Genomic DNA, 21,857 nt, shown 5'->3' on the forward strand with positions numbered 1-21,857 from the left:
CCCCTTTCCGACACTTGGTCCCCGGAAGACTCGGCCAGTGGTCATAACGGCACAAGGCGACACATTTTGTCATAGTGCCGGCTGGGAAAACGATTCACGTTCCAAAACGACAGCCTCCTGACAGGATCACAAAACAACCAAGCTGTCTCTTCCACTAAATGGCCCAGTTTCAGGAAGCGCAACAGAATCACAATTACAAAACAAAATATATATTCATCGATATCCTCGCATAAACGGACAGCACCAGCAATAACGACAAAAACACAATGAAAGCACAAATCGCAGTTAATACGAGCGATAGACTACGACCGCTGCGTAAGCATCAAACCACGCACGGCTCAAGAAGTCCAATTAATTCGAGATCATTCGATATATAAACGTCGTCAGCCACCATTCGAAAACAGATCACCGCTTCTCTGACACCTCTCCCGTAAATGATCATCTGGTGTCACCCCCTCCTTTAGTGACAGCTTGGGATCCACCTCAGTCGAGCCCCGACTCGAGTCCGGCGATGTACTCGGTGGCCAGCTGGACGGGATCCTCGCCTCCCCCTCCGCCTCCTGTAGTGACCGTTTGCAGTCCACCTCAGTCCAGCGCCGACTCGAGTCCGGCGATGTACTCGGTGGCCAGCTGGACGGGGTCCGACCCGGCCGGCGTCACCAGCCGGAACTGACGGCCGTCGGACGCCGTGACCAGTACGTCCACCGACTCACCGGTCAGCGCGGACCCATCCACCTGACGGAAAGTGGAGGGTCAACATCCCAGCTGACACACGAGAGGGCGAGCAACACTGCTAAACTAACCTGCTATCACATTTAGAACGGACAGGAAGAGACAAATACCTACCGACAAAACTGACGAGGGTCGCTTATATATCGAACACCCAGAAAAGGCGCGGAGTAGACGGGTTAGCAGACGGTGTCGCATGACATATTTCAGGTCCATTGTTCACAATTATCGCCAAGGATATAAATTTGCAGGACTTTGCGTTATAGAGGGACTCTTTCTTAATCTACAAATCCACATGTTTGGACAGTGAATGGTGGGCATGTTCGGACGTGAATGATATGGCCATCTTTCTGTGGACAGATTACGGAGCCCGGCTCTCGGTGATGTTTAGCTACACCTCCCGCACCCACCTCCTGTGTATCCTCGGCAGTGACGTGGAGCGACTCGACCCCCTGGCCGACACCGCCGACCTCTGAAGGTGCCACGGCGGCAGTCAGGTCGGCTGGCTCCAAATCACCCTTGACGGCGAGCTCGGCTGGCTCCAGGTCACCCTTCACGTCCTGTAGTGTGATCTGCGCAACGAGAACGGAACATCGGGCCAGGTCAGGTCAGGTCACCTTAGGTCATCCCAGGTTACTGATCGGGGCCATAAATTTGCGAATTGTATATTGATAATTTCTTATGTGGATGTTCCAACATGTCATCAGTGTCCGTGTCTCTCCCAATCCGTAAATACAAGTCATCCGTCTCCTGTGACGTGGCAGTCATGACAGCGTCGGTATGCGAGAGCCTATTCAAATACATTGTAATTCTTCTCGCATCAATCGCTTGCGGGAGGTGCGTGCGATTGATGCGAGCGTGCTTCCATGTATTTGAATAGGTTCTCGCATGCGATTTCCTGGCTGCGGAAAGAGTCTGTTTCAGGCCTTAGTGGTGTCAGTATCCGTATCCTTCTCCACCTGGATGTCCATCCTCAGTCCTCAGGTCCAGTCTCAGTGTTCGCCAGTGTGTCGTTGTCAGTGTCCGTGTCAGTTTCCATCTCCCACCTGAATTCTCCGTCCGTCCTCCGTTGTCAGCTCCAGGGTGCGCGTTCCCTCGCCGGTGACCAGGCCCTTGTTGGCCGCCAGTTGGACCACGCCATCCGCTGCGTCCTCCAGTAGCACCTCGCTGTCTGCTGAGAGTTGTACTGGCCGGGCGCCGCCCTGAAGACAGAGACACAAACCAGACAGTCAGACACGGACAGTACTGCCCCGTCGGCTGCGTCCTCCAGCAGTACTTCACTGTCCGCTGAGAGCTGTCTTAAAGACACACAGAAACAGATCACACAGTCACACATACGGCACAGTCACGGCAAATTCAGCCATACACAGACGGACGGGACCTGTCACAGAGTCACTCTCAAATAAAATCCCATTTCCAGTACCAATCGACCGACACTCGACCGGTTCACGCCTCCCTAAGTCCTACCCCACAGCGCGAATCCATCAACCTATCCCCCGTTTACACATTCCGCTGACTCACCACGGCGGCGATGCCGTCGATGAGCTGTACGGTGGACGGGTCGGCGGGGTTCTGACAGGTCACGTAGATCACCTGAGACTCGGCCGGCTTGCCGTCCAGCTGTAACAGCGGACCGGTGTCCTGCGGGACATACGTGACAAGGGGTCAGATACAGCTGTCTAGAGCGGACCCCTGGGGGAAAGGCCTGAGACAATGAGCCAGACATTATTACTTGCAGCACAGATAAGCTGGTGTGCCTTGCCCTATGAATAAGGAACTGCGTTTACATAGCAGGCTTCCAACGAACAGACACTACTGGACCAAATACTAGGTAATCCAACGAACCCAGATGACCCCAGCAGACCTGACCAAGGCCGTCTAAGAAAAAAATGCACAAATGGGCCCGAAACACATTAATCATGCAAAGAGTCATTGCTGATAAGTACGTGGATAACCCACCTGCACGAGTCCGGTGGTCAGCAGCTCTGGTCCGTCGCCGCCGCCCGTGTGCTCCTCCTCCTGGTGACGCTGCAGTGCGGAGGCGTCCTCACAGGACCACGAGCACACGCCGCACACCAAGCTGGCCCCGGCGTCCGCAGGGGACGCTGGGGGACACCGTCGGAGTACGTTAGTTTGCTGAACACCATCGTCCATCACTTTAGATGAATAAGTTCGACTTTTCCTAAAATCGCAAAAAAAGATGCCGGCATTAAACCGATCTGAGCCATCTCCTGTAGCATTAATTCGGATGCAGATCGAGATGTGGAAGTACACACCTTTCCCCGTGTGCGTGCGCATGTGTCTCATCAGAGTCCACTTGTTGTCCATCTGTTTGCCGCAGGTGGGACAAGCCAGGGGCCGCTGAGTGCCGTGGAGCCGGCAGTGCGCTCTCCACCGGTCCCGGCTGGTGAACGTCTTACCGCAGGGCCGGCAGAGTAGCGGGCGGCCGGCGCCGTGCGACCGCATGTGCGCGCTCAGCTGCACGAGGGGAGCGGTGACGGCCGACGGGTTATGGTAGGTCGGCGAGTGACGGGTAATGAAATAATCACCGGGTCTTATCATGACCCCGTTCATGGCTAGATTGTGGCGCTAAAATGTTAATGAATGAATAAATGAATAAATGAATGAATGAATGAATGAATGAATGAATGAATGAATGAATGAATGAATGAATGAATGAACGAATGAACAAATGAATGAATGAATGAAATAATTAAATGACGAATGAATTAATGCCTAACGATTGGACGAATAAATTACAGATGAGTGAATTAATTAATAAATGAATGTAAATGGGTTATTAAATATCAAGGATACGATAACATTGCAAAAAGCGTGATAAGCCTTTCTGGTACGGGCGTCCCGACCCGCACGTACCTGGCAGTTGGTGGCAAAGGCCCGGGAGCAGACGGTGCACGGGAACGGCTTCTCTCCCGTGTGGATCCGCTCGTGCTCCACCAAATTACCGCGCTGGGAGAAACGCTTCTTACAGACCGAACACTCGTGCGGCTTCTCACCTGGGGGCAGCCATGGTACAACACGTAAGAGTGCTCATTCGGGCGAGGACACTAGGCCATAGGGACACACACTAAGGCTCTGACCTTGACATATACATAGGGCAAGAAGAGCTCAGGGGTCGGGACTATGTAAGGGTTTTTAGCAATCACATCGAACTCGTGAGCCCCGCATCGTGAAAAACTACAGCACAAATAAATGCACCTCACCGAATTCACACCATGACTAAATGTCCAAAATCAACTGAACAAGACATGAGATAGCCACAGTATCCCTATGGTAGGTTCAGATACCACCGACCACAGATAACAGTAGTACTTAACTGTTATCTGTGCACCGACCCTTTCTCCCACCTTTGTGCCATCGGATGTGGAACGTCAGCGCTGTTTTGTGGCCGAACCGCTGTGGGCAGAGAGGACAGGCGTGCTTCTTCTCTCCCGTGTGGCGCACCATGTGGTTCGTCAGGTGACCCTTGGTCTTGAACGACGACGGACACTCGGGGCACTTGAAGTTCCTGGCGGTGGAAGGGGGGGGGATGGCGTCAGTGGTGTGGTGGGGAAATGGAGATCGGAGCAAAAACTGTAATGACGTATCGTATAAGAGGCTGGCGTTGCCTTAGCTGAATCGTGTGAGTAAATAAGCGGAAAAGATCGTCACCCAACCACACGGTCTGCGTAACGGGTCATAGACGACGCCTAGCAAGTGTGACAGTTACAAGCAAAAGCTTTAAAAAAATAGTCTGCAAACGAGTAACTGCTCCATATTTTATCACCACATTATATCATACCCGATCATTCGTTTTGACATGAAGACATACCCAAGCACGATACGCCCTGGCCGTTAATGGGACTGTATCTACCACGTCTCTCTCACCTCTCCGTGATGTGCACCGCGCCGTGTCTGCTGAGCAGGTGCTGGTTGCGGAACCCCTTTCCACACAGGTTGCACATGAACAGTCGTCCGGGCGTGCCGTGTGCCGCCTCCGTGTGGTAAGCCAGCGCGGCGCGGCTGTTACACTCCTTACCGCACTCGGCGCATGTCCGCGGCTGGGAGCGCGTCTGGGGGGAAGGGGGAGGGACGACGGTCAGATGGGAGCAAGTCTAGCGGGAGGGTTGAACGGACGGCCGGAGAGATTTCTCAGGCAGTAAGCTGACGCCAGTAAAATACGGTGCACAATAAAATAAAGCAGCCGTCTCAACAAGGTCAACAGAAATATTACGCGCGATAACGATTCAAATATCATCTTATCAACACGCCGCTGCCTGTCATCAACATTATGCAGATCGATGCTTCGAGTCACAGACTGTATACGCGCTCCCCACATTCTTACCGCTGCCGCCCGCCATGTGCACACTGAACTTCCCGTTTCATCCCACCAGTTCCCCGTGTACCCACCGTGTGTGACTTTTCGTGCATCCTCATCTGGCTGAGCTGCCCAAACTTTTTGTGGCAGGTGGGACACTCGAAGCGTTTGTCGGCGTTGTGTCGCTGCAGCTGGTGTACATGCAGGGACCACTTGGAGGCGAACGAGCGCGGGCACTCGGTGCAGGGCACGCGGGAGCGGTCCGCCAGCGGCTCAGAGTCCACACCCTCCACCACGCCCTGTGGACAGGAGGGAGGGGTCAGTACACCGTCAGTCCACACCCTCCACCACACCCTGTGGACAGGAGGGAGGGGGTCAGTACACCGTCAGTCCACACCCTCCACCACACCCTGTGGACAGGAGGGAGGGGGTCAGTACACCGTCAGTCCACACCCTCCACCACACCCTGTGGACAGGAGGGAGGGGGTCAGTACACCGTCAGTCCACACCCTCCACCACACCCTGTGGACGGGAAGGGGAGGGTCAGACCTTCCCCTTCACTATGACAGGAGAGGAGGGAGGGATAAGGACTGAGGACCTCAGCCCAATTTGTACATCCGTGCCAAACCCTACGAACAGGACGGTATTTGACTGAGAAACCCGACCTAACGAGTCACCGACGCCCCGGGCGGAACAGCTTCAAATCTGCCGAAAGGACATCGCGATTCGCGACTAACGACGGTTCCATACTCCGCAGAGTGGAAAGGGGGAGATAAAAGATATGTCGAAAGATGTCCAAATATCAACGACAACTGACAGTATGCCTCTATCCTGTACGGAGTGACTTCTGCGGCGGGACAGATAAGAGAAAGATAAGGAGAGCAGCGGTGTAGTCCCTGGGCTCGGCTCACCTGTCCAGTGTGGCCCGTCTCCGTCTGATGGAACGCCAGCTCGGCGCCGAGTTTGAACCGCGCCGAACAGCCCAGACACTCGAAACGCACGCCGCGGTGCAGCGCCCTGCACGGAGAGAGCAGAACGATAACAGGTCAGGGAGAACTCAGCGCAGAGCAGGGTAGTCAGGTAAGAGGACGGCACAGCGCAGAGCCTAGTTACTATCAGAGATCACCTTCAGGCAAGAGACAGAGGCAGGACATCGTTAAGATAGAGAAGGAAAGGACGTTATCGATAAAACTTAATCCAAGGAAATGGAAGGCCAGCGCAGCAGCAGGCCATTGCAGCTGCAGACCCACGCCTGCTTGACTCGCCACTGCTGATCGCGTGGTACGCACCTGTGGAACTTGAGTCGGCCTTGCATCTGGAACTGTTTGCCGCAGACCTCACACTGGAATCGCGCCTGTCGCCGGCGTTTGCGGGAAAACGGGGTCGCCGCCTCGGCGTCTGCGACGGAACCGGGGAGGGGTGGGTCAGAGTGATCAGTTAAAGACCATACAGATATTAAATGTGGACCTAAATGAGAGTCAATCGGAGTAAAAATGAGAGAAAACACCCTATAGAACGAGCCGAACAGAGAAGCAATGACTATAGGTAACGGCGTAAAAACACAACTAACTACGGACGACGCGACCAGTTGCTGAATAGTAAATAATCAACCAAACAGATACAACCTGAGGAATCCGGCCTTCCCGGTCACCACGGTGGCTCACCGGAGGGCTGAAACTCCTCGAGCGTCTCCGGCTGGTCCTGGTCGGAGGTGGAGCCGCCTTGGCCGGACCCGGCCTCACCCGGCACAGAGAGCACCTCCACGCGGACATGGCACGGCGCTGTGGGCGGGGGGGGGTCAGCTGTCAGCGCTGTGACTCTGACTGACAATCGCAATCGCACTGTGACTGGCAACGCAAAGTACGAGAATATAAAAATCGAAGGCATGACAAGTGGTTAAAATGCGTGGCTTATTCAAACACAGCGACCATAAGCCGCGACATAACGCGCACAATTAAGACGCAAAACTAACAACACAACGAATTAATTTAACAACACAAACTGATACTGATGTCACTATCAATTCCTCACCCGGTAGCCTGTGGTCAGACAGACAGCTCAAATTTCGCCCTTACACTCCCTTAGAAAGCTCACCTCGTTCTCCCTCCGCTCCCGTCTCGCCCTCGCCGTCACCGTCTCCGGCCGCCTCAGCTACGTCGGCACCCCCCAGCACGCGCTCCAGTTCCCTGCCCTTCACCGAGTTCTGGAAGCGCGCTGGCAGCCGGCCGCGCGGGCGACGAGACCGGTCCAGCGCCGGCGGCGGCTCGGCGGGTGCCGGGGCCGGCGCTGGCTTTGGGTCTGCTGCTGAAACGCGGAGAGGCGAAGGATAGACGTCGGTGGAGTGGATCTGATGTTCGACACTGCACTGCACACTTATCAAATGCACAAAGTGAAGCTTAGTACATCAAGGGACATGGACGAAAAAAATACGGGGACGAGTAAGCATGAATACACAACAATGTGAAATAATATCACGTCCCTGGCGACTTTATCGACTAAAAAAAAAAAGAAGCTGACAGAGAAACTCAATTAAGAGTTCATTATCGGGAACAATGGATCCATGTCGAGAAAATAGCCATGAGCTGGTACGCGCGGTACGGGGACCCGCAGTTGCTACTGTACACGAACCCCAACTATAGCCGTCTGTCCTGTCCAGTAACAACCGACAACAGTGATATCGACTGCCGGTCCCTGTACAAGAGCAGCTGAGGTTCTCTGTGCGTGCCCTCTGACAGCTTATCGCTGTTCCCTGTGAGGGTGCTGGGACAATTTACTCAGGGTCGCTGTACAGTAGCAACTGCGGGTCCCCGTACCCGATGCCGATTAACGAACATCTCGGACACCAGCTCACCTTTGACCGCCGTGACGTCGCCCTTCCGCGGCCGTCCCCTGCGGCGCTTCTGCAGCACCTCATCGGCGAGTAGCTGGCCACGGAGAGCGTTATCGGCAGCGTACAGGGCGGCCGGGTCGGGCGGCGCTGTCCAGATGGTCAGAACGGGTGTGTGGAGTTAGACAACTGGAGCACGATGCATGCATAGCGACAGTTCAGAGCTGAGCTCGTTGGTCAATGGTTTTCTGAGCAAAATATGGAAACAGTCAAAAAACGTACCATTAATTCGTCACCAGAGAGCTAGTACGATTAATTCATCAACGGACAACGAAGAACGTACAATTAATTCGCATAACCGTACAATTACCGATCGCACAAATAACTTATACCATAACACACATACAGCCTGTACGGCTGGCTGAGTCATTGTTCATCGGCACATATAGCTGTAACAGGCACATATCAACCACTGTTTATGCGGATATCCAACCCATCGCCATCTGCCATCCTAACAGTCATAGCGGCAGTTGGCCCACAACAGTAAAGCTACGGGTAGCAGACCTCCTCGCTGGTACTGGGGAGAGTCGGGTGGATCGGGTGTGGATCGGGAACGCACCTGGCCGGTCCGGGTGCAGCAGGGCGTGTATGGTGTACTGGCCCTCCAGTACCCGGTCCAGGAACACCTGGGTGGCTGAGACACTCCCGTGACAGGGGCTGCAGATGCGCCGCGGGTGACGGCCGTCATCGAACACCTTCGAAAAACAGGGAGACGATTGGTCAGACCAGGTCAGAGTCTAGTATGAGATGGGATATAAGAACCTGGATGTGATTTGCATTCTGCTTCTCATTTGGGTACATTGAGAAAACAGATTGACCATGAGCGCACAATAAGCCTTTATCTGTGCATGTTGATATCCCGTTGTGAAGCCTCTTTTACGGGCTTGCGAGTTGTAAAAAATGATAAGATTTAGAGTCAGCTGCATTTCGTCTGTGGGCTGTTGATATTCCCTAAGGTCTCACGTGTCTGCACGTCTGCACGTCTGCTCGTCTGCACGTCTGCTCGTCTGCACGTCTGCACGTCTGCTCGTCTGCACGTCTTGCCTGCTTGCACAGCCTGCATAACCTGGTTGGAAGTACCACTAAGTGTCAGCTATCTTGTCCTTCCTTGCCTTAACCCAGCTACCCCTGCTTGGAACCCCTGCTATGCTGTTGGCGCTTGTTCCTTGCCTTGCACCCTGAGCTAACATCGAGAACTGCCACGGGGGTCGAGTCTCACAGTCTCAGTCTGAACACTCACACTGTACAGATGAGAAACGCACGAGGCGGTCGAGGCAGGGGGTCGGCTGGGGCTGGCAGGAGGGGGAGAAGTGCAAGCGTTAACAATGCTGCAGCTTCTGCCAGGGGTGAAGAGTCAATCTGTGGTACATGTGGTGACGATGTGGGCAATGACCCGATAGGATGTGATAAGTGCGAGCATTGGGTCCATGGAAACGAGATGTGTTCGGGTCTTCCCCAGGACCTCATTGATGCCATCATGAAGTATGATGGAGCAGGAATTCAGTTTGTTTGTATGAAATGTCAGGTCCAACATGTGAGTGCGCGCGGCGAATCTCCGACAAGCCACACAGAGCCTCACCTTGCTGAGACTATTAGTCATCTGTACAACCAGGTGAAGGGGATTTGCTCAGCCTTAAGGGAACTTTCCACCCAAGTCAAGGCCCTGTCCTCACAACAGGCTACAGGTTGTGACCATGGTGCTGCCGTACAGAACCAAAGCACTGCACCTCACATGCAAACCCAGCCAAATCCTCAACAGCCGTCTAACAACTTGAACTATCGCACACTGATTCGCGAAGAGCTCAAAGAACAGAGAGAAAGGGAAAAACGTCAATCCTTTATCATTGTGAAGGGCTTGGCAGCCACCTCTCCTTCGGACTTCGTCAGTAAGTTTACAAAACTTGCAGATGACTGCTTGGGTTTGCAGGTTTCGACACCAGAGGTCTTCCAAATTGCAGGTCATGCTAACTTCTACAGGGTTCGGATCTCTGATGACCAGTCGCGAAAAGCCTTACTAGAGAAGGCAAAACAGCTGAGAGGTACCCAGTACGAACGAGTGTACATCAGTAGGGACCTGACCTATGCACAACGATCAGAACTCTTTCTGCGCCGCCAGGAGCGCAGACAGCAGCAGGCCCAGGCGGATGGCTCACTGAACCAAGGAAATGACCATGCGTTACAGGCCCCCAAACCTCCCTCACAGAGGCCTGCCCCTGCTGCTGCTCCCCCTGCTCAACCATCTGCTCCAGTGGGAGCGGAAAACTAACTTGTCTGCCTACATCCACAGTTTTAAGAATAGCCTTGGCCAATGTTAATGGACTTCCTTCGAAGGTCAAGCAACTCACTGAGTTCAGCGACCAGAGATTGCTTGATATTCTGTGCATTACCGAATCCCACCTTTTAAATCATATAGCTGATTCCTTTGTTCAGATCCCAGGATTTACTCTTCTCAGAAATGATGTATGTGGCAATGTATTCAAGCATGGAGTCTGTGTGTATGTGCACAACAAACTAGCTGTTACCAATGTCAACAGGCCGCTTCTTAACGTCATAACATTTTGCCTCTCAAATTTCAGTGTGTTTGTTGCAGTGGTCTATAGGCCTCCTTCAAACAATGAAGATGAAAATAACTCACTGCTGTCATATTTGTCAGATTTCTGTGCAGACAAGGAGGTGATAGTACTGGGCGATTTTAACCTGCCGAACCTGGATTGGAAAAGTGCTGATGCCCCTTCCAGTTGTGCAACAGTGGAACGCAATTTTCTCAACCTCTTCAACCTACTCGGTCTAACCCAGTGGATTAAGGAACCAACCTTTCCCAGGTCTGGAAACATCTTGGACCTGGTATTAACTACGGAACCTGACCGTCTTGGACACATTGAGATATGCCCTCACTTGCCAGGTTGCGACCACTGCCTAGCTGTATGTGATTATGTGTTCGAGTCAGATGACATCTTAACTGTCTCTCACCCCCGACCTTACAGGAGAGCCTGGAGCAGGGGTCGCTTTGCCTTGATGCGCCAGCTGCTGAAAGATACGGACTGGGACTTCGAGTTTGCCTTCCGGGATTGTGATGAGTGTTTTGTCCAGTTTGTACGAGTCATTGCAGATCTGACTAATGAGTTTGTGCCAGAACAACCTCCACGTCTGAGGACCCGGCCGCAGTTCCAGACTAGACCACCGACGAGCCTTATACACCGCCGCCAGAGAGCATGGAATAACTATAAGGTTGTTAGACAGAAACTGGGAAGGAAAGCCCATGCTTCCGTGGAGGCGTATGGTGCCTTTGCTTCAATTAACAAAGAGTTAAGAATGTTCACTGTAACTTCACAATGCCAGTATGAAAGAAACTTAATTGACAGGTCCAGACAAAACCCAAAACTTCTCCATTCTTATGTAAGGTCTAAGAAGGTTGGCTGTCCAGCAGTTGGCCCCTTAATGCTGAAGACTGGTGAAATGAGCGACGATGCCCAAGCCATGTCTGAAATGTTCGCCTCATCGTTTGTTTCTGTTTACTCTCCTAACAGCCCAAGGAACCCTGCTCCCCATCAGATGTTCAATGGAACGCTTAACAGTGTTGATTTCTCAACGGACGATGTCCTATCGGCACTGATGATGCTTGACCCCCATTCTGCCATGGGGCCCGACAGATTGCATCCACTGGTGCTGAAGTCTTGTGCTGCTGAGGTGGCATATCCCTTGCACTTGATCTTTCAGAAATCCCTGCAGGAAGGGAAGCTGCCAGCTCTCTGGAAAATGTCTATTGTAAAACCTATCTTTAAAAAGGGCCACAGATATGACCCTCTGAACTATCGGCCTATCAGCCTGACCTCGGTTGTCTGTAAGACTATGGAACGCTTGATATGTACTAAACTTAGAAACTACCTTGAAACTAACTTCCTACTAACTAGCAACCAATTCGGTTTCAGACCAGGCAGGTCAACAATGGACCAACTATTATTAGTATATAACACAGTCTCGAAGATGGTGGATGCTAGACATGTCGTAGATATAATATTTTTTGACTTTAGCAAGGCCTTTGATGTAGTTAACCATGAGATCATGCTCGTAAAACTGCGATCACTGGGACTGCAGGGTTGTCTGCTTGACTGGTTATCCTCCTTCCTACAGGGTAGGTTGATGCAGGTCTGTGTGAAGGACTGTCTCAGCAAACCCTGTGTAGTTAGTAGTGGTGTACCTCAGGGAAGTGTTTTGGGACCCCTCTTGTTCCTTGTGTATGTGAATAGTGTTGCCTCCCAACTGAAAAGTGACTATAAAATATTCGCTGATGACATTAAACTTTATGCCTGTGTGCCCTATGATCCATCCTCCTCCTCTCCATCCCTTGCTACACAGCAGATCCAGAAAGACATTGACACTCTACACTCAACGGCAGCATCATGGGGACTAAAGATGAACTCAAAGAAGTGTGTTGCTTTAAGGTTTAATGGCTCTAGTCCTAACATAGACCTACCGGGATACTTCCTTGATGGCCAGCAAATCCCTTTCTCTAAGAGTCATGTTGATCTTGGTGTGACTGTTGACTGTCGCCTGAGATTTCACGAACATGTACACACAATTGTTCAGAAGGCAGGTGGCCTTGCCCAGAGCTTGCTAAAATCTACGGTCTGTCGCTCACCTGACTTCATGATGTTTCTTTTAACCACACACATTCGACCCTTGATGGAATACTGTTCGTGTATCTGGAACATGGGCTATATCGAAGACTTGCGGCTCCTAGAGAATGTACAGCGTAGGTGGACTAAACGAGTTGATGGGCTTGCTAACAAGAGCTACTCTGACAGATTACGGTCACTTAACTTGTATTCAGTACAGGGCAGGCTCCTTCGCTCAGACTTAATCCACTGCTGGAAGATATTTAATGGAAAATCCTGTATAGAGCCCATTGATGTGTTTAGTCGACCTCCGCAAACACGAACACGAGGACACACACACAAAATATTTCCCGTTTTCACCAGGACTGACACTAGGAAGCGTTTCTTCTCAGTGCGATGCATGCCTGCTTGGAATGCTCTGCCTCTGGAGGCTGTCTCAGCCCCAAACCTAGCAAAGTTCAAGGAAATGCTCCATCTGCACTTGCACGACAGACTATTTGACTTTGTGTAAAAACTCTTCTACCTATATGCTGCTTATCGTTTGTCTTTTTATGTATCGTTTGTCTTTTTATGACTGTGTTGCTGTTTACCGTACCGTACTATTGTGTTCGTTACTTTGTGTTTAAGTGCCTTGTATTCATGCGTGTCACCTTGGAAGACGCTCAACTCCAGCCTTCGTACTTCATAATCTTCCCCAGACAAGAACTCAACTTTGGCTGGTGCGTCTAGGATTCAGGGTTCCTGTTCCTCATACCCACTTCTCACTTCCTTCCTGACTTCCTAAATGACACTGGGAACCCAACCAGGTGAGTATACCAGGTGAGTATCTGCAAGTCTCCATGTTTAGAAGGTTGATAAATCTTTTTGTCATCATCTGAATGAAATAATAATCCTACAGCACAACAACTGTCAACAGTACTTCATGGGAGAGAGGCGATGAGTCCATGAAAGCAGAGTTATCTGTGCAGTTTGAGAGACAACACTAACAGAATATCAAGTTAAAGAGTTAACATGACTTGGAATATTTTTAAGAGGTAATGACTGGCAATTATGTGAATAGCAATCTGATAATCTTAAATACTGCTCATCTCAACTGTTCATCTTATCTCAGTACCTACCTGAAATGGAAGATATTTGTTGATTTTAATGCAAAATGGCTCCTCATCTTCTGCATCAAATATGGAAATTGTGTTTTCAGATTCTGCTCCACACAGCCTGCATATGTTGCTGTCAGCAAGGCCACTGGTTCCCATCTTCAAGCTTATCTAGTTCACCTGAACATAATTCCTGCCAAGCCTGATTGAAAGTTTTCTATGAATGTAAAACAATCTTCACAGCTAGTTTCTGAAAAAAGAAGGCCCACAACCTGAAACAAGAAAGCATTCATAATGCAAATTATGCAATAATATTTCACTTACTTTCACATGCTGTCTGCTGTCTCAGCGCGGGCGGCATTTTCCCGCTGGGACTACACTGAAAAAAACTTACTCCCCATTTTCTAATTTTAGAATGCCAAAAAGCACTCCTGCAATCGAATAATTTTATGACCTGGCATAAGCGCCTAAAATGGGGAGTTTTGGGGAATAAAACTAGCATATAGAATATATTTAGTATCCGAACGCTTATATTATTCGTGCTAGGGAGTAATTTTATGACGGAGGATAAAAGTATGCTATCTTTGGATAAAATTACACCAGATGATAATTTTATTAACTTAACACTAAAATTACTCCCATTCGGGGAATAATATTGCCATGCCAAAAAGCACTCCTTTTTTCGATAATTTTACCCCGGAGTAACTCCCCGGTAAAATCAAGCCCCGGTGTAAAAATACCACCCCTGATAATGAGGGGTGATGTGATAATATTATGACCAAGTGTAAAATAAGGAATGCATTTAAACAATGTATTGAAACACCAACAATTGATTAACGAATGGTACCTGGGCATCAGCAGGTACATCTTAGTTTGGACGCAGTTCCAGTGATGGCGCATTGCGGCCGACAGGGACGTAATTTTGCTTCCTAGTTGAGAAGCGGCGTCTCAACTGGGAGGCAAAACTTCGTCTCTGCCGGCCGCAATGCGAAATCACTGGAAGGACGTTCAAGGTCACAACTCACAAGAGCGTTATGGTTAACACTGAGGCTAACGAATAACATCTGCGCACAGAACCACCGCCACGGATGGCAGATAAAACGAGCGTGTATGGTTAACCCGCGCCCGGCTGGGGGTCCTGGATTTCCACGCCCTGCTGGGGGGGGGGGGTGTTTGAACACCCCCCCTTGTAACTCGGCTCCTGGGCCACGTAGCGATACGCGGAAGGCGGCGTTCGAAAGAGCGTAAAAAATAATGACGAAATCACTTCGGTCAATTTTTTGGTCAGGTCAAAGGTGAGGTCACCAGAGGTCATTGAAGGCAAAATTTCGCCGATTTCCAGGTCGAATGTCGAAAATTTCCAAGAAGCCCACGCATAACTCAGGAACCAATTGAGCTACAGCGCCGCGGAAAGTGCATTCGATAGCCCTATTAACGCCCTTTCTGAGTAATTCTCTCAGATTTGACCTAACGTCAACGGTTTTGCCTGCAGGGGGCAAAAACTGCAAAAATAGCCGATTTTCAGTTTTTCTGCAATAACTTTTGACCCAAGCCTTGTACGATCTTACTTTCACCGGCATCGTGTTCCTCTCGTCAAGACGCATCGAATGAACTATAACTTGACCTTGAAAGGTCAAGTTGAAAATTTGACCACAGGTCAAGGTCATGACCTGACCGGAAAGGGTCATGTTGCATATCAGTCGATCCGTATCGTCGAGCTGAACACATATAAGGCGTTTTCATCGCTCTAGCATGCCTCTATCAAAAGTTATTTGCGAAAAACTGTTAGATACCATTCGTGACCTAAGATGACCTCAGGGCACAAACAAGGGTCTCGGACACCATTTTCATGTTCAGTGTGTCTAAACCACTTTTAATTCGATGTTTGGGAGTGTTTATAATGTCTTTCGGCCAAAAGAGGCGCATTTCAATTTTCTCCCATTGACTTATAATGGGGAGGTCGCAAAATTGACCTGACCTTAGGTCATCGATATCAAAATTCTGAGATATACATTTTGTACATGCTATTGCTCTTAGCAATCGCTTAAAGTTTCAAAGCGATCGGTCACTCGGTGTAGCTATATGACAGACATTGAAACTTTTTTGAGGTGAGGTCACTTCAAGTGACCTGGTGACCTGACCTTGAATGACCTTGGTCTGAAATTTTCACAACATGTGTAGAATTGATTATGATAAGGTGTACCAAAAACGGCGACGCTCCGCGCCGCCGTTTTTGAGATATTCGCGAAAAACCACAAGGGGGGGGGGGGTGTTCAAGCACACACACACCCCCATCAGGGCGCGAGTTAACACTGAGGCTAACGAATAACATCTGCGCACAGAACCACCGCCACGGATGGCAGATAAAACGAGCGTGTATGGTTAACACTGAGGCTAACGAATAACATCTGCGCACAGAACCACCGCCACGGATGGCAGATAAAACGAGCGTGTATGGTTAACACTGAGGCTAACGAATAACATCTGCGCACAGAACCACCGCCACGGATGGCAGATAAAACGAGCGTGTATGGTTAACACTGATGCTAACGAATAACATCTGCGCACAGAACCACCGCCACGGATGGCATATAAAGCAAGCGTGATCTGGGCTATGAAAGACGTACTGAGACTCATTGGCGTACTGAGACCGCCGCAGCTGAATTAGTCATAATACAGAGGCTCCAGTAGTGTGAGCCACACGTTGCGAGTCACTTGAGCCACAGGTGAGCCACAAGTCACGAGTCACTTGAACCACAGGTGAGCCGCAGGTCGCCAGTCATTCGAAGTGGGCATCTCCGATGCTGGTTCTACACTACCTGGGTAACCTCCTACACCTTCTGTGATAAGCCAGATATGTTTACATCGAATCCCACACTCCGGTAAAGAATCTCGAACAGGGCCCTGCAGGGCCCCGTGAACTTTGTGTAGAAGACAGCGTGGGCGGCCGTCATTAGGGCCACGGTCTCCAACCTGGTGGCCGGCAGTTGGCAGACCATCAAACCGTCCACCGATAGTTCCTCACCTGCCTGACGAACCCCGTTTCTCGGATCCGCCAAGGTGCCAATGGTTGTTCCACAAACATAGGCAAGTAGAGCTAGCAGCTCGTCGTCTGCCGTGAAAAAGAATATTGCAGTCAGTTGGCATCAATGCATATCGTACAAATAAACGTAAAGAAAACCTAGGAGAGAAACAAGGAACCGCGTTCGTGCAGTAGCTGGCTATGCCACTACAGTATCCATGGAGACGATTCTTCGCTTCTTCCTGATTTCTTTTCACTCTCAAAATCGTAGTACGATGCGTAGTACGTTTACGTAGTACGATACACTCTTACAACTAAACGTGCATAATTACAAAATAATTATACGTCGTTAAAATATTTCAGTGAAATAAGAAATTAGTACCCGATGTTCCGCTGTCATGGTTAAGTATGGAATGCAAGTAGGTATCAAACTGCATGTAACTGTGGTATATTTGGAGACAATGAAGACAACCATGAATGGAGACAACCATGACTTTTCAATATCACTAGAGTTAAACAACACTTTTTGACTAATAGCAAAACCAACGACGATTGGCTGTCCAAAGGTGAGATAGATAGATAGATAGATAGATAGATGTATTCGAACAAGATCCATTATAAAACAATGGCTTTTCACTAGTTCACGTAAGCGAATTAAAACATTGTGGACACGGCGAAACAGACATACCAGCTGGCAGCTACAATCACGCACATGATGAAGTCAGGTATACCCTACTGCGACTTAACAGCGCGTCTGACTGCAGAACGGAACCCGCACGTTCCGGGCTCCACACCGACACTGTTCAGTAGCCCTACTCCTCGGTAGCACAGCCGTCTCCTCCCTGCCTCAGTTCGGATAGTCGGGAGCGTGTACAGGCTGGCCTGCCTCGTGTTATGGCTGTGGCGCTGATCAGTCCGCAGACCAATAGTCGCCATGATGCTTTCAGGCTGCCCTGAAACTATAACCCGCTCGACCGCACACACAGTGTGATATATCACAAGCTGTTCAGCAGTGAGCCACTGCAGTTGTTCCAGGGACTGAGATACATGGTCATATCGCCTCTTGCCCGTCACTACTCGAACGCAGAAGTTGACAAGTTTTTGTACACGTCGAAGCTGCGTCATGCCACACGAACCATACACTGACAAACAATACCGTAACACGGAAAGGACAAGTGCCTCGACAATGGATTTCAGTGTCACTCTTGGGATCACGTGACGTGCATGAGTCAGAGCAATAAGAATGCCCGTGCACTTTCTAGTTACATTGTCGATGTGCGTTTCATAGTTGAGATGGCGGTCAACGTAAACTCCCAGGTTCTTGGCGGCTCGCGACTCAGCAACAACAGTGCCACAAAAGTGAAGGGAGACTAAGGGCAGGTCGCGCAGCATCGCTGGTGTACCTAATACGACCATTTGTGTCTTAGCTGTGTTAAGCATCATGCCGTTAGCACAAAACCACTGATACATACGGTGTAAGGCGTTCTCCATACAGGCCACCATTCGCTGCACGTCACGTTTCTTTCCGCTGACCAACAGCTGTGTATCGTCTGCATACTGGACAATTGTTACATCATCTGAGACACTGAGGCTGAGGTCGTTGGCATACAACATGTACATGACGCATGATAGCGCTCCGCCTTGAAAAACACCAATGTTATTTTCTCGTGAGCGCGACAGTACGTTCCGTCCTTTACCGTCACACAGCCTAACCTGCTGAGTGTGATCAGACAAATAACTGCTGAACCATTTCGTGTCAATGCCATACAGTGCAAGTTTTCGAAGTAAATTTTGATGTGGCACTACATCAAAACATTTGGACAAATCCAATAAGACCAAAATTGATATGTTGCCGTTTTCCATTGCGTGAAGAACCCTATCAGTTATTACGTGAAGCGCGGTTTCTGTAGACCGCTGCTTCCTGTAACCGTGTTGGGCATCAGCAAGAAGATGATTTTCTTCTAAGTACGTTGTTAATTGGGTCTGAACAGTGCGTTCTACGAGCTTCATAATAGCCGGAAGAATAGAAATGGGGCGTGTATCGGACGGCTTGGTTGTAACCTTTCCTTTAGGGATAGGTGTCACCAGCGCATGTTTCCACGCTCGTGGGACCACACCAGAGATCAAACTGAAGTTGACAACATCTAGTAACGCATGTCTTACGCCGTGGAAAAACTTCTGCAACATGCTCACACTAATGCCATCGTCTCCAGTTGAATTGGACGGTTTCATAGATAGAAGCACGGTATATAGCGTGTCTGCGTCCACCGTTTCCACACAAAGGTACAACATGTTGTCCCACCCGTCGTTAAAGTGCCACCTTTTTACGGTTTTCGGTTTAAAATGGTTTTCAGTAGACCTGACCCACCTATGACCTACCCTGAAGTCTGTTTCCCGAAATTCGTCCTAGTTTTCGAGATATCCGCATTCGAACTTCACATTGATGCCATCACAAAAAGTGTGGGAGATGGGATTCTAACATGGTAATGTTACATTCCCATATTCCACACATTTGTGATGGCTTTAATCTGAAGTCCAATTGCGGATATCTTGAAAACTAGGCCGAATTTCGGGAAACAGACTTCAGGGTAGGTCATAGGTGGGTTAGGTCTAGTGAAAACCGTTTTGTGTAAAAAAGGTGGCAGTCTTCCTTTAAGCCAAAAAAAAAAAAATCATCAAGAAAATAAACAGTTGTCCTGCCCTCTGCTATTAATGTATTACGCCATTGGGATATGTGAAACGTCATTTCTCCATCGTGCAGGAAGAAGCATGCGTGGGAAATACCTTCCTACACTTGGTCTTGGCTAATGTTTTGGCCTGACCTCGTATTTATCGAAAATACATCGGGCCTAACTTAACATTCGCTAAAAAAAATCAGTCAGATCTAAACATTATTCCAGCCCTGGCCAGGAATATATTGTCTACGATGATCGGCTCGAGCCCAGTTACATAGAAGAAGAGTATCCCCCCCCCCCCCGGCACGATGTGTTGCTAGCGGAACACCTCATCCGAAAAGGTGTGCTTGTGCCCGTTCAAAACTCACCGTCTTTGTCGGCCGGCTCCACGTTTATCATCGTCTGGGCATACTTCTTCGCGGTATGTCTGATTTTGTGCAGGACATGCTCCTTCACGTCCTCCTCGAGCCCCATGATCATTCCCAAGTCAGTCCACACCTGGAAACATCGCAAAATCACATTAATGAATGGAATTAACATCAAGCAACATCAAGTGAACATTATATCATTGTGGAAGGTCAGCTCAGGTAAGTTACTCCAGCTCACAAAAAGTTTGAAAGCGCGCCACGTCAAGTGTCAACCTCTGGTGATCTTTTACCTAGATAGGCAATGGGCACTGGACGACTATGGGTAACATCGACCACAAGACAGGAAACATCAACGTGACACAGGAGGAAGCTCGGAGGACCCAATACGTAGCGGCCATGGGTGACAATTTGTCTTCCAGAATTTCATCATCGCGGAAATCTTCGTCCGCAAATCTACGTCAACGCATTTCTTGGATTGTATGGTCATACTGCGGATTACTGTAAAGTCATACTAACAAAACACAAAGTATACAGTAATTTCAGCTTACCTTCGAGGACTGGGACGCTTGCTCGGTTCTCTGACAGAAGGCCTTGGTTCTGACGACTTGAGCACAATGGCGGTCGCGAATGGTCGCGAACTGCAGAGACATTCCGAAAATATTATTCTTGGAATAATACTGTGCTGGACGAATAAATTAATCACTTTTAGATTAGTTATGTCACAACGGAATAGGATTATCAAGAAAGTGATACAGTATTGCTTGAAATACGCTCCCGAATACTCCCGAAGAATAATGTTAGTAATGCTACCACATAATATTACTCCATGGTTATAAAATTATTGTCCGGACATGATAGTTTTATCACGAAGGAAGTAATTTTACACCTACATGAGAATAGTTTTATTCTGTTGCGTCAATTTATCAGCCGTAATGGAGTATAAAAATTACCCTAATTACTCCACAGCGGTTTATTTTTATGCAGTTTTGATAAAAGTACTCTAGCTGTCAATTTTATTACCATCTAATGGGAGTTCAGCACAAATATATTCCAATGACCTTGTTTATCACCGTGAAATAAGCTAAAATTACCCCATGCCTCTTTGAGACTGATATAAATTTATAACCCGGAAGAATAAAAAGGACACGTGATAAAATTAGAAGATAAAATTAGCACTTGCTAAAACACAAAAGAGATGATTATAGTACCAGGTTTAAGAATAAGTTTCAAAAACGCCCTTAATGCAATGCAGATAGTAAGAATACGCTACAAAACATAATCATTATATGCCATTGGTGCGTGATTATTCGCCAAACTGGAATGGAAAAACTCCAAAAATAACTCTCTAGGTGTAAGTTTTTTTCAGTGTATGTGTACCTACTACCTACCTGTACTTACTTGACAACGGCTCCTTTATTCACGTTCTTAAACGCCACACGTGCATGGCGTAATACGAGCTATATGAGCTCCTGAGCTCGAAGCCGTATCAGTGTTTGTACATCAATAAACCGTATCTCTCTCTCTCTCTCTCCCCCCATTCAGGAAAATCTCAGAAAATCTCAATCTCCATGTCGTTTCCTTTACCTTGGGAAGTCCACATTTACTTCGTGCATTTACTTGAGTAACTTGAATCCCTAAAATGTCCCTTGAACCGCTTGAACCTTGCGCTTGGAATAGTTCAAGAAATAATATTCATGAATCGAGTCATGCCTGATAAAAACAAGTGTTCGGATTCCATGACGGTTTTTCGTCCAGCAGATTTTCGTCGGACAATTTTTCGTCCGCAGATTTTCGTCCGACTTTTTTTCGTCTCGCATTTTTTCGTCTGTACATTTTTTCGTCTGTGCATTTTTTCGTCTGTACATTTTTTCGTCTGTACATTTTTTCGTCCGGACATTTTTTCGTTCGTATATTTTTTCGTCTGTGCGTTTTTTCGTCCGGACATTTTTTCGTCTACAATTTTAACGTAACCTAACCTAACCTAACCTAACCTAACCTAACCTAACCTAACCTTTAACCTAACCTAACATTTAACCTAACCTAGCCTAACCTAACCTAACCTAACCTAACCTAACCTAACCTAACCTAACCTAACCTAACCTAACCTAACCTAACCTTACCTACTGATGTTTGCCTACCGGGGGATAA

The 21,857-nt window shown here is 48.9% G+C and overlaps 1 protein-coding gene across 6 annotated transcripts; it reads right to left on the reverse strand.

Annotated features, from left to right (window-relative positions):
• Positions 1-193: 193 nt before the first annotated feature.
• LOC122380330 (zinc finger protein 497-like) lies at positions 194-21,504 on the reverse strand. 6 transcript variants are annotated; one of them, XM_043363391.1, is made up of 18 exons: positions 21,294-21,504; positions 13,669-13,894; positions 8,494-8,629; positions 7,899-8,024; positions 7,142-7,348; positions 6,712-6,828; positions 6,337-6,445; positions 5,959-6,064; positions 5,140-5,346; positions 4,618-4,802; positions 4,098-4,258; positions 3,607-3,746; positions 3,006-3,207; positions 2,689-2,834; positions 2,251-2,370; positions 1,776-1,931; positions 1,140-1,301; positions 194-735 (listed from the first exon to the last, which is right to left on the reverse strand). In XM_043363391.1, exons 2-18 carry the CDS (start codon positions 13,801-13,803, stop codon positions 586-588), a joined length of 2,565 nt encoding a protein of 854 aa, XP_043219326.1. In that variant the 5' UTR covers positions 13,804-13,894; positions 21,294-21,504; the 3' UTR covers positions 194-585. The 6 variants fall into 6 exon arrangements, with proteins under 6 accessions (XP_043219326.1, XP_043219324.1, XP_043219327.1 ...); XM_043363389.1 differs by having other exon boundaries at positions 7,142-7,351; XM_043363392.1 differs by having other exon boundaries at positions 13,669-13,916.
• Between the last annotated feature and the right edge of the window lie 353 nt (positions 21,505-21,857).

Source organism: Amphibalanus amphitrite, unplaced genomic scaffold, assembly GCF_019059575.1.
Source record: "Amphibalanus amphitrite isolate SeventyFive unplaced genomic scaffold, NRLGWU_Aamphi_draft 000096F_arrow, whole genome shotgun sequence".
NCBI classification, from domain to species: Eukaryota; Metazoa; Arthropoda; class Thecostraca; order Balanomorpha; family Balanidae; genus Amphibalanus; species Amphibalanus amphitrite.

Bases quoted from the DNA above. Each gene is read 5' to 3' on its own strand.
- LOC122380330 (XM_043363389.1), bottom strand. From the start codon at position 13,803: ATGGGAACCAGTGGCCTTGCTGACAGCAACATATGCAGGCTGTGTGGA. The intron at 2,371-2,688 runs GTGGGTTATCCA...TATGTCCCGCAG, and splicing joins TGACCACCGGACTCGTGCAG to GACACCGGTCCGCTGTTACA. The intron at 736-1,139 runs GTGGGTGCGGGA...ACTTTCCGTCAG, and splicing joins CTGCCGAGGATACACAGGAG to GTGGATGGGTCCGCGCTGAC.